Source organism: Pistacia vera, unplaced genomic scaffold (genome assembly GCF_008641045.1).
Source record: "Pistacia vera cultivar Batoury unplaced genomic scaffold, PisVer_v2 Contig243, whole genome shotgun sequence".
NCBI lineage: Eukaryota > Viridiplantae > Streptophyta > Magnoliopsida > Sapindales > Anacardiaceae > Pistacia > Pistacia vera.
The window spans coordinates 312,013-330,179 of record NW_022196050.1 but is presented as its reverse complement, the minus strand read 5'-3'; the positions used below and the strand labels follow the sequence as shown (position 1 = coordinate 330,179).

The window sequence follows — 18,167 nt, the reverse complement described above, 5'->3', positions numbered from 1 at the left end:
AAAAAGTGTCATTTAATTTAATTTCTCAAAAATCTGAAATTTTAGGCTCTGTTTGGTTCACTCTTTAAAAGAGTATTCTATTTTTTCCAATCAGGTTAAACAGTAAATTATGCCTTTGGTTGCATATTCAATTCAAAACAATTCAAAAATACTACTCCATTCAACTTTTTTACCGTTGTGAGTAGTCTTTTTCATAACTTATTATGACTACATTTTCGTACTGACATTTATTCCTTCTTCTTCTCCTTATTTACTCTTCACTTACTCTTCACCAGAATACACCCGTGAATCCTGTCCTCTCTCTCCGTCTGTCAACCAAGCACAAAGCACCCATTTTCTTCTCTTCTTCACTCAAAAGGCTCCTTGCATTACTTTTTTCTCTTACACCTTCAGACACCATTATTCTTTCTTCTTGTCATTCTCCACTCAATGTTTCAGACCCGCGAATCTTTTTCTCCATTGCGATCTCTCTCTCCTTCCTTCTGGCAACAAAGTAATCTACACCGATTTTGGGCTCTTCCTCACTACTTCGTCACTCCCGTGAAGGCTACCTTGGTTTTCTCTTATGTGCTCTCTCTCCTTCCATCAACAACCCTTCTTGCAATCATTTTTGGATCAGATCCAGATACAACTGAGCTTAGTCAGCTAACATCTTTCCAATTTCATCATCAACGTCTTAGATCCGATGCACATACGTAAGCCCATTAACCCTCTGTTTGTGTTTTTTTATTTTTTTTCTTTCATTTTTCCTTAGTAAACAATTGATGATATTTTTTCTATTTACTTGAACAATGCCTGGTTTGCCAAGAGACTAGCACTTTAATGTATCAAGCTTCTCCTATTATGTGTATGCATGATTTAGGCTAGATTGAGAAGACAGTGAGAAGGTTTAGGGAATCTGTTTTGCATTAAGTATTATTGTAGTTGACTATAAAATCTACCAATGTGGTGAAATGTAGATACACCTGCATCTAATCTAATCTAAGTAGTTGATTCAGCTCAGTAGTTGACCCCTAGCTAGAGCACCAATTGAACCTGTCCTTGCCAACATCCCTTTTGTTTTGAGAAGGCGTTCCTGTTTGTATTACGAGAAATGGCTATGTGTTGACATAGTGCATTACCTGTTGTTCTTAGCACCTCTTTCTCACGAAAGACCTATAATAGTCTTTTAGAAATGCTTTACCCTTTGTATCTCCATAAACACCATTCATAGCCCCGTATACTATTCAAAGGCAAAGAGATTCTATATAAAAGATTATATACCTATATAACGGCAGCCCTTTGCTTCACCATTTCAATGAATTTCTCTCTCTCCTTTCCTCCATTGACATCCCCTCTGCTGAACAATCACCAACTCCCCACTCTGCCCCACGCAAGTAGTACTTGTTTTCAATTTGTAGTCAGTTCTTGAAATTTTCCATAATATAGTAACATTAACATTTAGTATTTTATATGATATCTATATGCATAATTAATATAAAAATGGGCTCATCTAATTCGATAATAGGATGCCATCAACATAATTAGCCTTATAGGGTGAGTGTTGTAACTTGTTGCATGCAAAACTAAGTCTGAAGTGGATTCGTTTGACAATTAAACATAAAATAGAGCATAAGTTACATAGCCAAGAATTTACTTCTCTTTATTCAACTTGGATTTTTCTAGTAGTTTCTTGAGTAGGGATGATTCTTTAAATCTTGTATCATTATTTTTATATAGTGCACACCACATAAGCATTGTGTGTAAATCTATAACAGATTGTACCCATGACAATAATGTCGAAGCATGGTTCCCGTTTAAAGCCTTAAGTAAGCAAAAATAGATTCTATGCATTTTTGTAACGCCAAAATGGGGATCCGATTTTACCATCATATTACATTTGTATGCATCTAGTTAATTTGTAATTTATTTGGGTGAATTACAATTACCAATAAGCTTCTATTGGAGTGTTGTCACATGATTTTGGGATTATGAAATTATCTTGAAATTATTTGCCTAACTTATGTATTAATCATTTTGTAGGTTGACAACTCCAAGTTGATCGTAATAACTACTTACAATGCTATGAACAAATGTACATGTCACTTAGCCCACCAACGCATAATTGATTATTACTTTTGGTAGAGGAAGAAGTTTCGACTTTTTTCTGCAATTGGGGTACATTAAAGACCTTTGTTGGTCTACTTTGATTGTAATGTCCCCCATACTTACCATTGAAAGTAGTGTTGGGTCAAACGAGTTAATATTTTCTCTTTGTTTATAATGTTGTAAGTTGCATATGTTCATGTTGATATGTTTGTTGATTGTTACAATGTTTCAATCTTGGTTGTTGTTCCCACCCTACTGTTATTAGATGTGTGAGTCTGTTCAATGCACCGCTGAACTCACCCATTAGTTTTTAGCACTATTGGTTGAGCAGGCGAAAACAGGCCACGATACTATAATAAAATCTTCTGACCACGAGGATTAGTGAGCAGTTAGAAAATGTAGCTAAGATGAAACTGGAAGTCAAACAGTTGTCTTCTAAGTACTTTCGCTTGTGATTGACATACTACTCTTGGCGTGTGCTAATTAAACATACAGGGTTTGGTTGGGATCGTGAGTTGCAAACTCTAACATGTTTTAAAGAGATTTAGGAAGAATATGTAAAGGTAAACAACATTTTTTTTTTTTCAGTTCTTATAACACAATAGTTGGTATGCATTTTTTTTTTGGAAAATATGAATTAATGTATGTATGTTTTCATTAATAGCAAAACCCAAGGGCACAACAATTCCTACATAAGGGACTTGTTGATAGAGAGTTATATGAGGTCATATTCGAGAAGGAAAATGCAACTGGCAGATTTGCTTACATATCTACATCTCAACCTGCGGTATCTAACATGGGTTTTCATGATCCTTTTGAGGCGGACATGGATCTAGATGACTTTGAATCTAATCCAGATAAATCAACTGGGGAAAAACGATCTAACAGGTCTAGCTCTAGCCATTCCGTAAATAGGAGGAAGAGGAGAGACGTCCAAGGAAACCAACTAGTGGGTGTGATTGGTCAGTTGGTTAAAGCTATTTCTAATAGGACTATGGGATTTGGCATCATATCACTGTGCCGATGATGGGACCGAAGAGAACACAGGTGTTGGGACGAATCGATATTTCCTGAGAAATTATCAGGAAATTTTGGAAAGTATGCAATTTCCACCACAGCTATATTTAGATGTTGTGAAGTACTTAGTAGCCAACCCAAAGTGGCATTAGATAATGGTGAACATGTCACTGGAGATAAGAGAATTTTGGATTTATAATGACTTCCGTAGTATGTAGGTGACGGTGTTTGACTTCCTTGTTGAACTTGTATTTTTTACTTGTTAGTCTTTATTTATTCCTTTGATATTTGAGATATTTTATATTTACTACCTTCATATTTAAGACTTAACTTGCTTTGTTATAAGAACTGATACACAATGTGGTGTTGTGCAATGTTTCATATATGTTGGATATGGTCAACAGATTTTAAAATTGAATGTTAATTATACTTTGGTTAGTATTACAAAAAATATGAACTAATGAACAAATTGTTACAAATGGACAAGTATAGATGGCATTGTGTAGCCATACAAATCATAACCGAGATAATGAAAGTGAAAAAGTAGAGTTATATGTACATGTTGTTACCGCATTGTATGGGACTATTGCGTATGAAACAGAGTTCAGCATCCAAGGACATCAACCTAGACATACATCTGTATTAAATGTTCACGATTATGTGGTGGAACTAGTAACTGGTCATCCTACAAGAATATACAATAAGTGTCGCATGGGCAAATGATGTTTTTAGACCTTATGTTATATATTGGCACAACAAGGCAAAGTGCAGGTAACTCGGCACATGAGTATTGAAGAGCAAGTAATGATATTTATAACAACAGTTGGGAAAAATGCATCAAATAGTGATTGTAAGGAGGATTACCAACATTCTGGTGAGGCAGTCTCTAGATATATCCATGTAGTTTGTGATGCGATATTGGAGTTGAAGTTAGATTTTATCAAGCCACCTCACTTCAATGATGTTCCATTAGAGATATTGACCAACCAAAACTATTACCCTTTCTTTAAGGTACTTCTTAATTATTTTTAATTAGTTGGTAGTTAAGTTCATTTTTTTTTTAAATGTTGTTAGTCTTCACATATTATTAAAATGCAATTTTGTCGACAGGACTGCATTGGAGCGATTGACAATACACATGTACATGCGTGGGCACCAACTGAGGTAGCCGATACGTACCAAAATCGTAAAGGGACATTGTCGCAGAATGTGATGGCCGTATGTGACTTCAAGATGTTGTTCACATACGTCGTCACCAGCTAGGAAGGATCTGCCCATGATGCAAGGATTTTAAATTTAGTTCTAGATAATCCTGATTCGGGTTTCCCACATTCTCCTCTAAGTATAATTAACTTCTTTACGTATTCTAGCTAAACTGTAAACATTTTTTTAAGATTCTGCAAATAACATTCAGTATTTCATTATAGAAAAATATTACTTAGTAGATGCGAGTTATGCAAACAGAGGTGGGTTCCTTAACATGTTCCCGATGCACGTTGTAACCTTTCTAGACCCTTGGAGTTGTTTAATTACAGACATGCATCACTTCAAAATGTTGTGGAGAGGACCTTTGGTGTTTTGAAAAAAAGGTTGCACATTCTTGATGGCATGAACAATTACCCGTTGGAGAAGCAAGCTAAAATTGCTATGGCATATTGTGTAATTCATAATTTTATCAGAAGGTTCGATATGAACGACCCTATCTTCCAAAAGTTTAATGCCGATGGAGTTTATGAGGAAGGGAATGGGGCGGGTTCGAATCAACCGACTCAACATAATACATATGACATGGGAACTTTGAGGCATAACTACTGCTATGTGGGCAGAACATGAATCCATCTCGTAATTATTAACTGAATATAGGTGTACGAAGGATTCTAAGGGATGATTATCAGTAGCTTCGTATTATTAATTTAGATATGTATTAATGTCGTGTTTTTAAATGATATATTAGTAGTTGAAATTATTATGGAGAATTTGTTTTTAATTCAGTGATAAAAAAATTACCAAACAACTAATTAATATTATTTAAATGTAAATTGAAAAGTTCAATAAATCAAATAATAATAAAATTTAATAAAATGCATCAAAATATTCTATCTTAAAATCCTTTTTGAAAAAATATACCAAACAATTATTCAGTAATTAATTTAACCCTAATATAATATTCAAATAATGTACCAGTACATGTTCAAATTCAAATCCTATTCCATTAAATACAACTCAACACAACTTTTTTCAAAAGACTATTCTAAAAAGTGCCAAAATAGTGAACCAAATAGAGCCTTAAGTAGTAGATTTCGTGTTTGATATTTATTTGCAGTTGGGTCATACAAGTTGTTTGCTTGAGAATTTTTATCTATGTATGCTGAAATTGTCTACAAATTTCAAATTGCTTAAATGATACATATTGGATAGATGAGGTATGAAATTTGATTTCGAATAATCAACTTATGATTTTTATAATGTTATGGGCTNAGTGTTTTTAAATGATATATTAGTAGTTGAAATTATTATGGAGAATTTGTTTTTAATTCAGTGATAAAAAAAATTACCAAAAAACTAATTAATGTTATTTAAATGTAAATTGAAAGTTCAATAATCAAATAATAAAAAATGTTAATAAAATGCATCAAAATATTCTATCTTAAAATCCTTTTTGAAAAAATATATCAAACAATTATTCATCAATTTATTTAACTCAAATATAATATTCAAATAATGAACCAAACACATGTTCAAATTTAAACTCTATTCTATTAAATACAATTGAACTCAACTTTTTTCAAAAAAAACTATTCTAAAAAGTATCAAAATAGTGAACCAAATATAATATTTCAAAAATATTATTCAAAATATTAAACGCACCCAATTTGTATTTTCTTCTATTAATATTGAGACGGATGTCAACTAATATCAAAATAATAATAATAATAATAATAATAAAATGATACTTGTAAAACGTATCAAACCTAGAATTCTTAATTTCTACATTTTTATCCAAAAATATATCTTTCTTGTTTTCTTTAAAAAACAAATTAAAATGAAATGTTTGATATTGACTTAAGTAATTAGTAAAGAAATCCATGAATCTATCTTTAAATCTTGGAAGCAAATGTTGTTTGATTAAAACAATACAAAGCATAATATTTGAAAAATGTATTTTTTATATTAGTGAACTAATCAATCAAAGATATATTGCTTCGTTGGTTTATTATTGGATGATTTTTATAATAGTATTTTGAAAAAAAAAAATTGGGATATCTTTACGAGAAAGGTAATTATTAATGTTTTGTGAGATGAATAAAGTAGAATAAGATTTTGAGAATATTGAAACAAATGCATTTTTGGGTTGATTTTCTGTTTAGCTTTATTGGAAAAACTAAAATAGTATTTTAAAGAGTATACCAACCAGAATGTTCTTTTATAAATTTGTTTTGTGTTTTGTGAAAAAAATTAAAATAATTGATATATATTATGTGTATTCAGAAAATCAAAATATGTGTTACATGATTTCAGGATTTTAAAAATACAAAAGCTTATGTTTGTCTAAAATATTATATTTTTAAATTAAATTATCAATTAAAAATAACTCAAATAATAGAAACATGAAGATGTATGCACAGTTGCACACAAATCACTCCTAAGATGTTGTGACCCAAACACCTGTTTGGGAGGGCAAAATTTGTACTTTGTATTAAATTGATTTCAAGAAAACACGTGTCCTTTAAAGGACTAAGGTGTACCGTTACACTGTACACGAAGAGGCACACCCGCCAAGTCGCCAACTTCACGATAAAAAGTTAAAAAACCCTACCATGTAATAGAAAATGAATCGTGGCCGTTGGTTTTATCTTGTAAAATACAGCTAGGGTTTTAGTATTTTAGCTCGTGGCTCTTCGTTTCTTTTACGTCTTCAAGTTTTTGCTGCTGCAACACTTGAGCTTCAACAATGGTAATTACCCTCTGTGTTTCGAATTTCGCATATCTACTCAATTTCGCTGATATTACTTTTGATCTTTTGATTTCGTTTCGTTTTGTTTTGTTTTACATTTTACGGCTTCGTAGTTCACGTTTGTGTAGGATCTTTGTTATGCATTCGAGTTTCGGTGATAAGAGAAGTGGGTTCTGTTGTTAGTTTGATTTATTATTATTTTTTTACAAAGTGGGAAGTAAAAAGGGCAAAAAAAACCCAGCTGAGAAAAAAAAAAAAAAAGTGGGTTCTGTTCTTATTATTAGTAAGTTCAATTAGTTGTTTTTTCTTGTGTTTTTTCTTTTATCAGTTAGTTAAGGTGCTGAGAGATTCTCTGCGTCAGCTGTGAGGATTAGAAAGAGGGGTTTGTGTGTGTCTACTTTAGATGGATATTTTTTATTTACAATAGTATGCACTTCAAATCTAACCTCTAGAGGTTTTAGGTTGGGAATTTTTGGGCCTAACATGATTTAGGTCGATGCAATTTTATATGGGATTCCTCCCTTGTAGTGATTTCTCTCTGAATGAAATTTATGAATTACAGGTTTTTGTCAAAGCACAAAAGTCGAGAGCTTACTTTAAGCGGTTTCAAGTGAAGTACAAGAGGAGACGAGGTTTTTTATTCTTATTTTTTGGGGTAATTGATGGTACTTTTATTTTGATTATTTTACTTTTTATAATTAATTTTTGCTTGAATTTTTGTAGAGGGAAAGACTGACTACCGTGCCAGGATTCGCCTCATTAATCAGGACAAGAACAAGTACAACACTCCGAAATATCGTTTTGTTGTGCGATTCGTATCCTGACTATTTCTTATAATTATTTTGTGCTGTCTTTTCTCTGAAGTGATAGCGTACTATGAGACTTTATATTCATGTGGCTACTTTGGAAATGTTGGTTGTGCCTGCATGGAATTTGTGATTTGAACCTGGTGTGAAATCATTAAAGAGAAATTAATATAAACTTGGCTTACATGTCACTGAGGTTTTCTTATAGCATTTTTTATTCCTCAAGTATGTTTAATTGTTTTGTTAATATTTATTCTTTACATCTTACCCTTAACTCCATTGTTAGACCAATAAAGATATAACTGCACAAATCATATCTGCTAGCATTGCTGGTGATATGATCCTTGCATCTGCTTATGCTCATGAGCTTCCTCATTATGGGCTTGAGGTGGGCCTTACAAATTATGCAGCAGGTATAATAAGATTCACTTGTTATTCTAGACGTGGTCCTTTTTCTTTGCAATCAGAAAGGTCCTTATTGCTTATTCAATGATCCTTAGCTTACTGCACTGGACTTCTCTTGGCTCGCCGAGTCCTAAAAAAGCTTGAAATGGATGAAGAGTATGAAGGAAATGTTGAGGTACCGGTGTATATTTTGTATTCATTGACAAAAAATTATTTTTATCCTATTTGAATAGAAAGCTAAGTTTCAAATCTATTGCTGACAGGCAACTGGGGAGGATTACTCTGTCGAGCCAACAGATACCAGGAGACCTTTCCGTGCTCTCCTTGATGTTGGTCTTGTGAAGACAACTACCGGAAACTGTGTTTTCGGTGCTCTCAAGGTATTATGAATCCCCTTGCTTAATTCTTTGGTGCCTATTATGTTTATACGAGTGCTTTGGCCTGGCTTCTTACCATATTGGATATCTCAGTCCAATTACATGATCTTTGATTTAATCTTGGTTTTCTTTAACAAGAATTTTTGTCTGCTGGATGTTTACCATATTAATTTACTTTTCTGCTGTTGACGTACTGGGTACTTTTGTGGATACTTACGAACCTGCAACTATTATAAAGTTTTCGAATCAAATAGAGTGCCAATTATTTAGAATTAGTAAGATCTGAGATTCTCAGCAGTAACTGCCAACAAAAAGTTGAAGATCCTCCCTTTCAAAAAAAATATCTATTCTGCTTTTTTCATGCAAAGTTAATCCATATTCTAGTTTGATATTATTTCAGCCTAATTATCCCTCTGCAAAAGCCGCCCAAGCTCCTGGGCAGACCAGATCAGTTGCACTCTGCAGTGGAAAGTTTTGGTGATGATGACTTTCTATAGTTCTGTTTAGAATGGTTTGCAATTTCCGTAAGCCTTACTTCATGGATGGCGAATTCGCTCAATCTTGTGATATTCCATTCCTAAATGTATAGATAAAATTATGTCATGAAATTAAAGCTTTGTGAAGTATATATAGTGGATTTTCTTAGGAAGTTTTAATATCGCCATGAGCTTTGTCTCATGCTGTGAAGTAGTGCTTGTCTATTTGTCAGGGCCTGGGTTTCTGATATTGCTCTGAACTACCGGATACCCTATTTAGCTGACAAACTCCATCATGAAGATTTGGACATTCAAGCAATTATATTTCACATGGGGCAATGAATCAATCTCTTATTTAGCCATGCTTGTGTTACAATTGTTACTATGTATTATTTTGGAGAAGGAAAGGATAATGTGAAGGCGAAATAATCCCTTTATTTCTTTCATTATTCCTAATTTTAGGGTGCACTGGATGGTGGCCTTGATATCCCTCACAGTGACAAGAGATTTGCTGGATTCAGCAAGGACAGTAAACAACTAGATGCTGAAGTTCACCGCAAGTATATCTACGGTGGACATGTTGCTGCATACATGAGGGTAAGCTTTGGATTCTTGCTAAGTATGAGATTTATTCTGTAAACCATGGTGCCAAATCAAGAAAAAAAAAACTTATTTTGTTTAGAGATGCACTTCCTTCTCACAACATATTTGTGTGTTATATGCAGACTTTGATGGAAGATGAGCCAGAAAAGTACCAGTCTCACTTCAGTGAGTACATCAAGAGAGGTATTGAGGCCGATAACCTTGAAGCATTGTATAAGAAGGTTCATGCTGCCATTCGTGCAGACCCCACACCAAAGAAATCTGACAAGCAGCCTCCTAAAGAGCACAAGAGGTATGATCAATGCATTCACTTGATTTGTTTTAAGCCTTTAAATCTCCCCAGCTTTGTATTCTTCTGTGCGTTTTGGTTATGTTGAAGGATAACATCTTCTTGCATTGGATGTAAACTGTGATCCTAGTATTGAGCCATTGATGATTGAAATTTCATTGCGTAACAGGTACAACTTAAAGAAGCTGACTTACGAGGAAAGGAAGGCTAAGTTAATCGAAAGGTTGAAAGCACTGAATGCAGCTGAGGCTGATGAAGATGATGAGTGAATCCAATACTAGAAATTTTGAAGCATATTTTACTAGAATCTTTTATCTTTGCTATATCTTGCAGATTTTACTTAACAATCCAAAAACATGGCATTTTATTAGGTTGAGAAGTTTTTTTTGGATGTGCGATAAGACCATGGTTTTATTGAAAATTCCCAGGATTTAGCTTCAAATCAATCATTTGAGCAAAAGTTATTAAGTCAAAGATTTCCCAGAAATGTGTAAAAGTTTTGATTGATTTATGGACAAGAATACCCCTCAGAATTTAGATCAATTCTGTGATAATGAAGGATATGGATAAATATTATTTGGTTTAATTGAATTAAAGATGAATGGCTACTAAAGTAAAACATTTTATACCTCAAAAGATGTTAATATTTTACCGGTAACTTCACTCCTAATTAAATAAACATTATCTTACTGAAAATCCTTTATGCGGATCAAATGAGGGCTATTGGTTCAAGGTTTTAATTTCTTTTTATATGGAAAACGTTGGCACTTGATTACATAATTAAGTAATTTATTGTGATTCAATAATTAGTTCATTGTATATATATATATTACAAGATTTTAAATTACAAAGTTAAATTAATAAAATCTAATGTATAATATTTAAATCAAAATTGTAACAGAACATTCTGTGAGGAAGGAAAATTTGTAAATTTGCCCAAAAAACAAATTTTAAAGAAGCTGTTGATTTCTAATAGCCGAAAAAAAAAACTTATTAAGTGCCCCTTTTATCAAACTATTAGGTAGAAACCAAATATATAGCCACGAAAGCTGCTTTCAAGATCCCATTGAAGCTGAGAACATCATGGTTTATTTTAATTTGCAGGTGAGGAGATTTAGAGGAGATACTAGCCCATCAAACTCAATAATATTGTAAAGCCTAAGAAAATTTGTTTTGACATTGTTGAAATTCATGTCATCAAATTGTAGCATGCACCAAAAGTTTCAAATAAAAACTTGCCATCTTCTATAACATATGTACATCTAAAATCTACTCAGTTGGATTGGCACATGGTAACAAGTCCTCAAACCTTCTCATCATCTTCTGCAGCCGAGATCAAAGTCGTTACTCTTCAATTCTTCGTCTTTCATATTTGCTGCAGTCATCAATTTGAGCCAGTACATACTGTATACTGCAAAAGGAGCAAGCCAATCAAATATTACACATTGATTATGTGAAATGTGGTCACAGAAAATAAGAAATGCAGTTTCTGTTAATTATTGTTCTCTCCATGAGATCAATGGTATTCCGACTAGAAACATTACTCGAACAGAAAGAAATCAAAAGAGATCAAATCCACTACCTTTTTTCTGTTCTGGTCATCCATTGTAATAGAATTATCAAATCACAAAACTCCAGGGCTCATTTACAGCTATGCTTTCTTATTCTTGAAAGGTTTACCAAAACTATCATCCATTTTTACCATCAAGAAGTTCATGAGTAATTTAAAAGAACAACTATGATTCAATCTTTAAGTGTCAGGAAATCATGAGTCAAGCACTTGTGACTAACTCTAAAGGGGAGGGTTCCGCAACCCCTCTTTTTTAACACAAGTTTTGATTCATTTGGCTTTAATCCAAGGAACACAAACTTGTCTCAAAACTAGTGTAAAAAAAAAGGCTGCGGAACCCTCTCCAACTCTAAAACATCAAACAAACAAGCATAACAACCTAGGGCGGGAACCAGAGGAAAAAAAAAAAAAAAAAAACGCAAAAACCAAGCGTTTTGGAAACTCTAGCACAGACGCCAAGAACCACACCATCATCTTCGCCACTGCAAAGAAGGACCAATGATATACAAAAAAATCCATCACGGCCATCTCAAACCCCTCTCTCTTTCTCTTTTCTAAAACTTTGCAATTAACTAACAAATTCGCTGCCGGATATGGCGTTAATTCCAATTATCTCAAAGTTTAAAAGAGTGCCACACTTTGCATAACACACATGGAGAAGTATGGAGGAAAATGATGGTACAAAATTCACCCGCTATACAAATTCATCTAACACCAACACACATATGATAATTACAAGCAATTCTTGAGGCCTAGACAACGCGGAAACACATTGTTGCTTTCATCAGTGTTCCACTGGACATACAAGCATATCCATCATCCATTTTACAAAGAACAATCTCTGCCCAATGGTTGGCCACACCATACTATAAACTAATTAACAAAAAAAAAAATTCTAACTATTTTCTGTACATTTTGCAAGGTAATTGGATACCACCACAAACAAAAAACTCCAATTGCTTATAATATATTAAATTTTATGCACATCCCCTGAGGTTTGATCTAACTACAAGAAACCCCTAAATTTTACTTTCTCATAAAAATAAAAAACGGCAAACTAACCTTTTGCAGCGGAAGCTACTGAAGCAATGTTTCAGTGATATTCGAGACAAGCGAATGCAAGATACGAAACAAAGAGAGAATGCGACTGTATGTACGCGCTACACCAACACGCCGACGCGAATAAAATCAAGATATCAGAGGAAGTCATTGATTCAACATTACAAAGCTGTTAATAATCTCAATATCAAACGAAAATAATAAATAATATTCGGAAAAAATGAAAGAGATTGAAGCGTGAAGGTGAGACTGAAGAGGAAGAAGAAGAAGACCACCACAGTTGAAAGCGATCAGAGTATTTGTTGTTTTTCTGTTTTTAAAATAATAAGGAGAGTTGGATCGGGGCCACACTAGGCCCGATAGGCCCGGTCGATATGGCACGTGGACAGTGAGGTTTAGTGGAACGGCGGCGCCATAGTGGTTTAGGGAAAATTGGGGTTTTTCTCATTTAACCCCACGAACCTAGGGAGATATAATATGGAAAATGATAGATTATCGAAAATATCACCGAATGACGTGATATAATCTTGACCATGATTAATAACTTATAATGATTAAATTCGGATTGCGTCACGTCATTCGTACGCATCCTTGTACTATACATACTTATTAATACTTTTTAAAACTATGGAAACCTTGAAACTTCCTATCTCAAGGGGTGGATGATAAAAACCCGAGTAATTAGTGAAGAAGAAATATTATCCACCTAACTATTAACTAATTGTTAATTTTATCTTAACAATAATTGCTTGTTAGGTTAATCTCACTTAACGAAATTATACATATATGAACTTCTATAACTAAATTCAATCCTTTAAAAAGTTTAAAAACACGAAATTAGACTATGAATAAGATTATTATCAAACTAATCATTCCTATGTTTCAATAATAATATAATTAATATACCAGTTTGAATGAATGATATATTATATAAATATACTATCGTTTTATAGAATGATTTATATAAGAATTTGTATATGAGCAAACACGCGGGTGGGCCAGGCACAGGTCAGGCCTAGTGGGTACGGGCCCAACAAGTATGAACCCAAAACGATCGTTCTAAATGGATCCAAAATATTAGATCCGAACCCTGTCGTATGTAATGTATGGGTTGACTCGCGAATACCCATTTACTGTACATTTCAAATTTCTATTAAACCATCAGCTTCCACCATGTAATCGTCCCTTTCAACCACCAATCCACAATCCGTAACCAGTTAAAAGGTTGAGTGAACACAGGTAGGGTAATTAGCAAGTTTAGGTTCAATGAAAGGCTTTGGAATTGATCTATTTCTTGTGCATATCAATTGAAATATTTTGGAAAATGAACTAAGGAATAATGCTTTTCAACAAAAGAGAAACCAATATTTTTTTCTCTTTAGGATACTTTACTCAATTGTAGTTTCTTCTTAAGTTTAGTTGGGTTAAAGCAAGGGAAAAGTGTATAAATAACCATTACATAAAATAAACCCTTTTTTTTTTTTTTTTTTGGTAAGTGAATAAAACCTTTCTTGCTTGCGAGAAGAATGGTCTTTTTTTTTTAATTTTCATAGGAGATCCCCACTCTATCAAATTTATTAACAAATCAAAATAATAGATTAAAATCTCTTACATCAAAACTTTTGGATAAATAATTTATTTTAATTTTAAAATTTTTGAATTGATACGTTATATAATGTTAAAATTTTAATCAGTGGAATTAGGTCATGTAAGAGCAACACTACACAACAGACTCTATATATATAAAGTAATCACAATACCCTTGTATTGTATCGTTCATGGTTATCAAATCGTGTATTTATCTGTATCGAAACCTAATTTTTTGAATCGTGTATCGTAAGATACGTCTTTTTCAAAAAATTAATAAAAATCAAAATTTTCTAAAATTAATAATCATCCCAAGATTATTAAAGATTTTGTGGTATTATGACTTTAAATACGGTATTATAATCAAAATTAATCACAAAATTTCAAGATCTGTCAATATCTATATCTCCACTTATATTATATTACATGTAAAATGGGATACATATTCCCTTCACTTTCTCATGCAAAATAGGTAAATTTGACAGGTTTTAGTGAATCGGGTTGGGTGACCCGTTTGACCTGAAATTTTGTTGGACCTTTGGCCCAAATTAATAAAGTCGTATCGATTTTATCGATATTTTAAGGATACGAATAGATACGTATCGTATGTAGGATACATATCAACGTATCGAATGGTTTAGGATACACTCTCTGATACGTATCGTGGTGACCTGTATCGAATCGTATCGTATGATACGTTACGGGTATCGTATGATACTAAAACACCATGGTATCGTTTATAGCGGTAATGAAAACATATATAAGGCCTGAATAGCACATCTGCAAAACTAAGAGTTAGTGGGCCAGGGCTCAAAGGCCTGACGCTTTAGTTATTTTACAATATAAACCATGGCCCAAAGCAGCCCAAACTAAGAACGGTAGCAATTCCAGGCTCTTCAGGTCCTCTTTTCTTTTAGCGAGCTGACGACTTCTCTCCCGCAAACCATCGACTTCGAGCTTCAAAAGAAGGTGGGTAGTCTCTTTTTCATCTCCCAATTGAATGAATGATAGTTTGTTTCATTTAGTGCATTTGCTATGGGTTAGTAGTTGTTGTTCAGGTTTCTAGGTGTCAAACTTGCATACTTTTTCTACTTTGATGTATGATGTTTTGTTCCAGTTTCGCAGTTTTGTGATTATTTAAAAAGAGAATTTCAGTTTATTCAGTTCATCTCATTATGTGCCCGCCCAATTTTTTTATGTAGTACTCTTTTGTGAAATTTACATATTTTTAGTTGTGATTGTAATCTTAATTTTAGAATTTATAAGTTATCAAATGGTGTGATGCGGACTTGTTTTTTATTCTAATTGTTAGTGTGAGAACAGTTTGAGGATAAAGAATGGTTCAGTTGTTTTTGTCGAAGCCTAATCGGGAAGATGATGAGATATTGACTCTGCCAAACTGATAAGATCTCTTTTGAATGAATTGGAATCTGTTATCTGGTCTCTGATAACTTCTGGAGGGCGGTCGGAGGCTCGACTATGGCTTTGCAACACTATATCAGGTATAAGTTCAATCAGTGCTGACCAGCAACGTGAGCTATTTGTGAAATTGCTGAGGTCAAGCGACTGAGTCGAGGTTTAGCCTCTCAACTTTTGCAAATGATATTTGAGAAGAGCCTTACAAAGCTGGCCGGTCTTGGCCAAGAAAGGTTACGTGCTTGAGAAGTTCTTTGAAGGTATGGTGGTTTATTTACTTCAATGGCGTTTTATTGGATATTAATTCCATTTGATGAGATTTTAACGATTTCTAATTGTGCCACTGTTTGAACAAAGCAGGAAATCCCACGCGCATACTGCAATGGTTTTCTAATTTTTCTGATGGTGGTGGAGGTTGGACACCAAAAAGGTGCAAAAGCACTATCCCAATTTGCTTTTGTTAATCGGATATTTTGTTGGGAGGAGCTTGAGTGGAGGGAAACATGGGCAATCACCTGCAATGGTTGCTACGAAGCCCCATTACTTTCTAGATTTGGATGTCCAAAGGACAGTAGAAATTTCCTTGAAAATGTGCCTGAATTTTGGTCTCCAATGAGTTTGCGGAGTCGGTAAAAGATGGTGAGATCTTGTACATTGATACAAAATTCTTTATAGAATTGTTTATTAATTTGATGTTAAAGAAGATGCAAGAGATGTATGAAGTTATAACTGAGTTTCTTGTAGAGGAATCTTTCCATCCTTTGTCACCGCCTTCTTATTATCCTTGAAGAGCGAATTCTGCATTTTCCTGGAGTTGCTGTGTAAATATATAATACAAGAATGGAAGCTAAAATTTTGGTACCACATCTTACTGGCTTGAGATTATACTTTCTAGGTGTAGTGATTGTAAATCTATTGATCGGCTACTTTTGTTAAATTCTGTTATCAATCAAGACCCAACTTCTTGGGTTCTTACATGATGTGAATACCAGGAAAACAAGCAAAATTAAAGATATCGTGCTACAGATAGCACAGCTTCTCTCAAAGTCAACAGTTTGTCTTCGATTTTGAAGGAGTGCTTAAAGTTAGTACCGGGAAGCAATAAATAATGGGACTTCATTCTTGGGTCATTTATTCGGCTACCGAGAAGAACTGGACTCTGGAGTCTTGGGAATCGTTATTGTGAGCAATGGAATACAGTTCGCAAATCTGATAAATATGTATGCTAAAGCATGATGAATTGTCAGAAGAAGTGGGTCAGACTTGGATAATGAACGTCAAATAGAAGTAGGCACAAGAGAAGAAAAAAATAGAAAGAAAAGGAGAAGGAATTATGATGATGATGAAAGTTATGACAACGAGTTGCTGGATTTTGATACCTCAGATAGTGGGCGAAATTTGCAATCTAGGCTGTTAGCTGGGTGCTCTCCACTGATGGGTTTTCTGCATCATGGACTAGTGTGAGTTTATTCTCTTTTATCATGTAACTTTGAACTTCTTTCATTGAAAAGCAAAGTCTTTATTACTTGAATCGTGAAATTTTTTGTGCTGCAAAACTAGTTTCTTATGAGCAGAGGAAGCAGGTTTTTCATACATGTTGATGTACTGAAAATTTGTCAACCAACCATGTTGATCCTTTATTAGAGTCTAAGACTAAATGTTTATTTTTTTCCCCTAAACCTTTTGCTAGTAACAAACTTCAATCTTTTATCTATCAAATCTGTAAAATGTTTACCGATAATCTTGACATATTACCCTTTTTGTGATTTTCTTTTCATTTGTGATTTTTATTATGGTGTTCATCTGTTTGACTCTACTGCAGATAGTGACATATTTCTTTTAGTCTATAAATTTATCTGATTATTGCATTGTTTGTAGGCGGATTTACCGGAACACCTGTCAAACATTGCTTGGCTACATGGATGAAGTGGCTTGTTAACCAGTGGAGCAATGTGGCTTAATTTCCAGATGGTTACTTTTATCCAGTTTCAACTGACGATAACTTCAAGAACTTTTATGGAACTGGACTTATTTGATGTGTGTAAACAGATCTCAGACGCAGCTTCGTCTCAAACTCTCAATAAAATTTTGACAGCCGAGAAGGCTACACATGCAACTTAAATTTGATCTGATACGCAGGTTGATACACAACATGGCATCAACCTCGCGTCTTCTTAGTTTCCAAATTGGTTACGTCAATCCGCTGAGAACTGTCTTAAGGTGTTTTATCTTTAAATTTATCGAATTCCATGTTTACTGCAGGGATTTAAAACTGATGTCTTTTTTTTTTTTTGGTGGGTGTAGGACAACAGAATTGTGGAATAGATTATGAGAGCATCTGGCAAGCCGGTTCCAATATGCTCAGCTTTGATGCGTTGCTATGTAATTTGATATTTACATTTTTTTCAGTTGTGGAATATAGTCATATACATTATCCTTAAACTTTTGTTATTCAGATGAGAGTGAAAACTAAATTGGCTATGTTGTTTTACGAGTTTAAGAGAAATCATATTTCCCAT

The 18,167-nt window shown here is 33.7% G+C and overlaps 1 protein-coding gene and 1 pseudogene across 1 annotated transcript; both read left to right on the top strand.

Moving 5' to 3' along the window:
- Positions 1 to 6,932: 6,932 nt before the first annotated feature.
- Positions 6,933 to 10,559, top strand: LOC116131806 (60S ribosomal protein L5). Its single transcript, XM_031417480.1, has 9 exons — positions 6,933 to 7,060; positions 7,623 to 7,692; positions 7,784 to 7,875; positions 8,153 to 8,279; positions 8,367 to 8,446; positions 8,535 to 8,651; positions 9,587 to 9,721; positions 9,850 to 10,019; positions 10,186 to 10,559. Exons 1-9 carry the CDS (start codon positions 7,058 to 7,060, stop codon positions 10,283 to 10,285), a joined length of 894 nt encoding a protein of 297 aa, XP_031273340.1. The 5' UTR covers positions 6,933 to 7,057; the 3' UTR covers positions 10,286 to 10,559.
- A 5,010-nt stretch (positions 10,560 to 15,569) lies between these two features.
- LOC116131785 lies at positions 15,570 to 17,609 on the top strand (annotated as a pseudogene).
- The last annotated feature ends 558 nt before the right edge of the window (positions 17,610 to 18,167 follow it).

Coding starts and splice junctions, on each gene's coding strand:
- LOC116131806 (XM_031417480.1), top strand. Junction 7,693..7,783: donor GAAGTACAAGAGGAGACGAG/GTTTTTTATTCT, acceptor GAATTTTTGTAG/AGGGAAAGACTGACTACCGT. Junction 9,722..9,849: donor ATGTTGCTGCATACATGAGG/GTAAGCTTTGGA, acceptor TGTTATATGCAG/ACTTTGATGGAAGATGAGCC.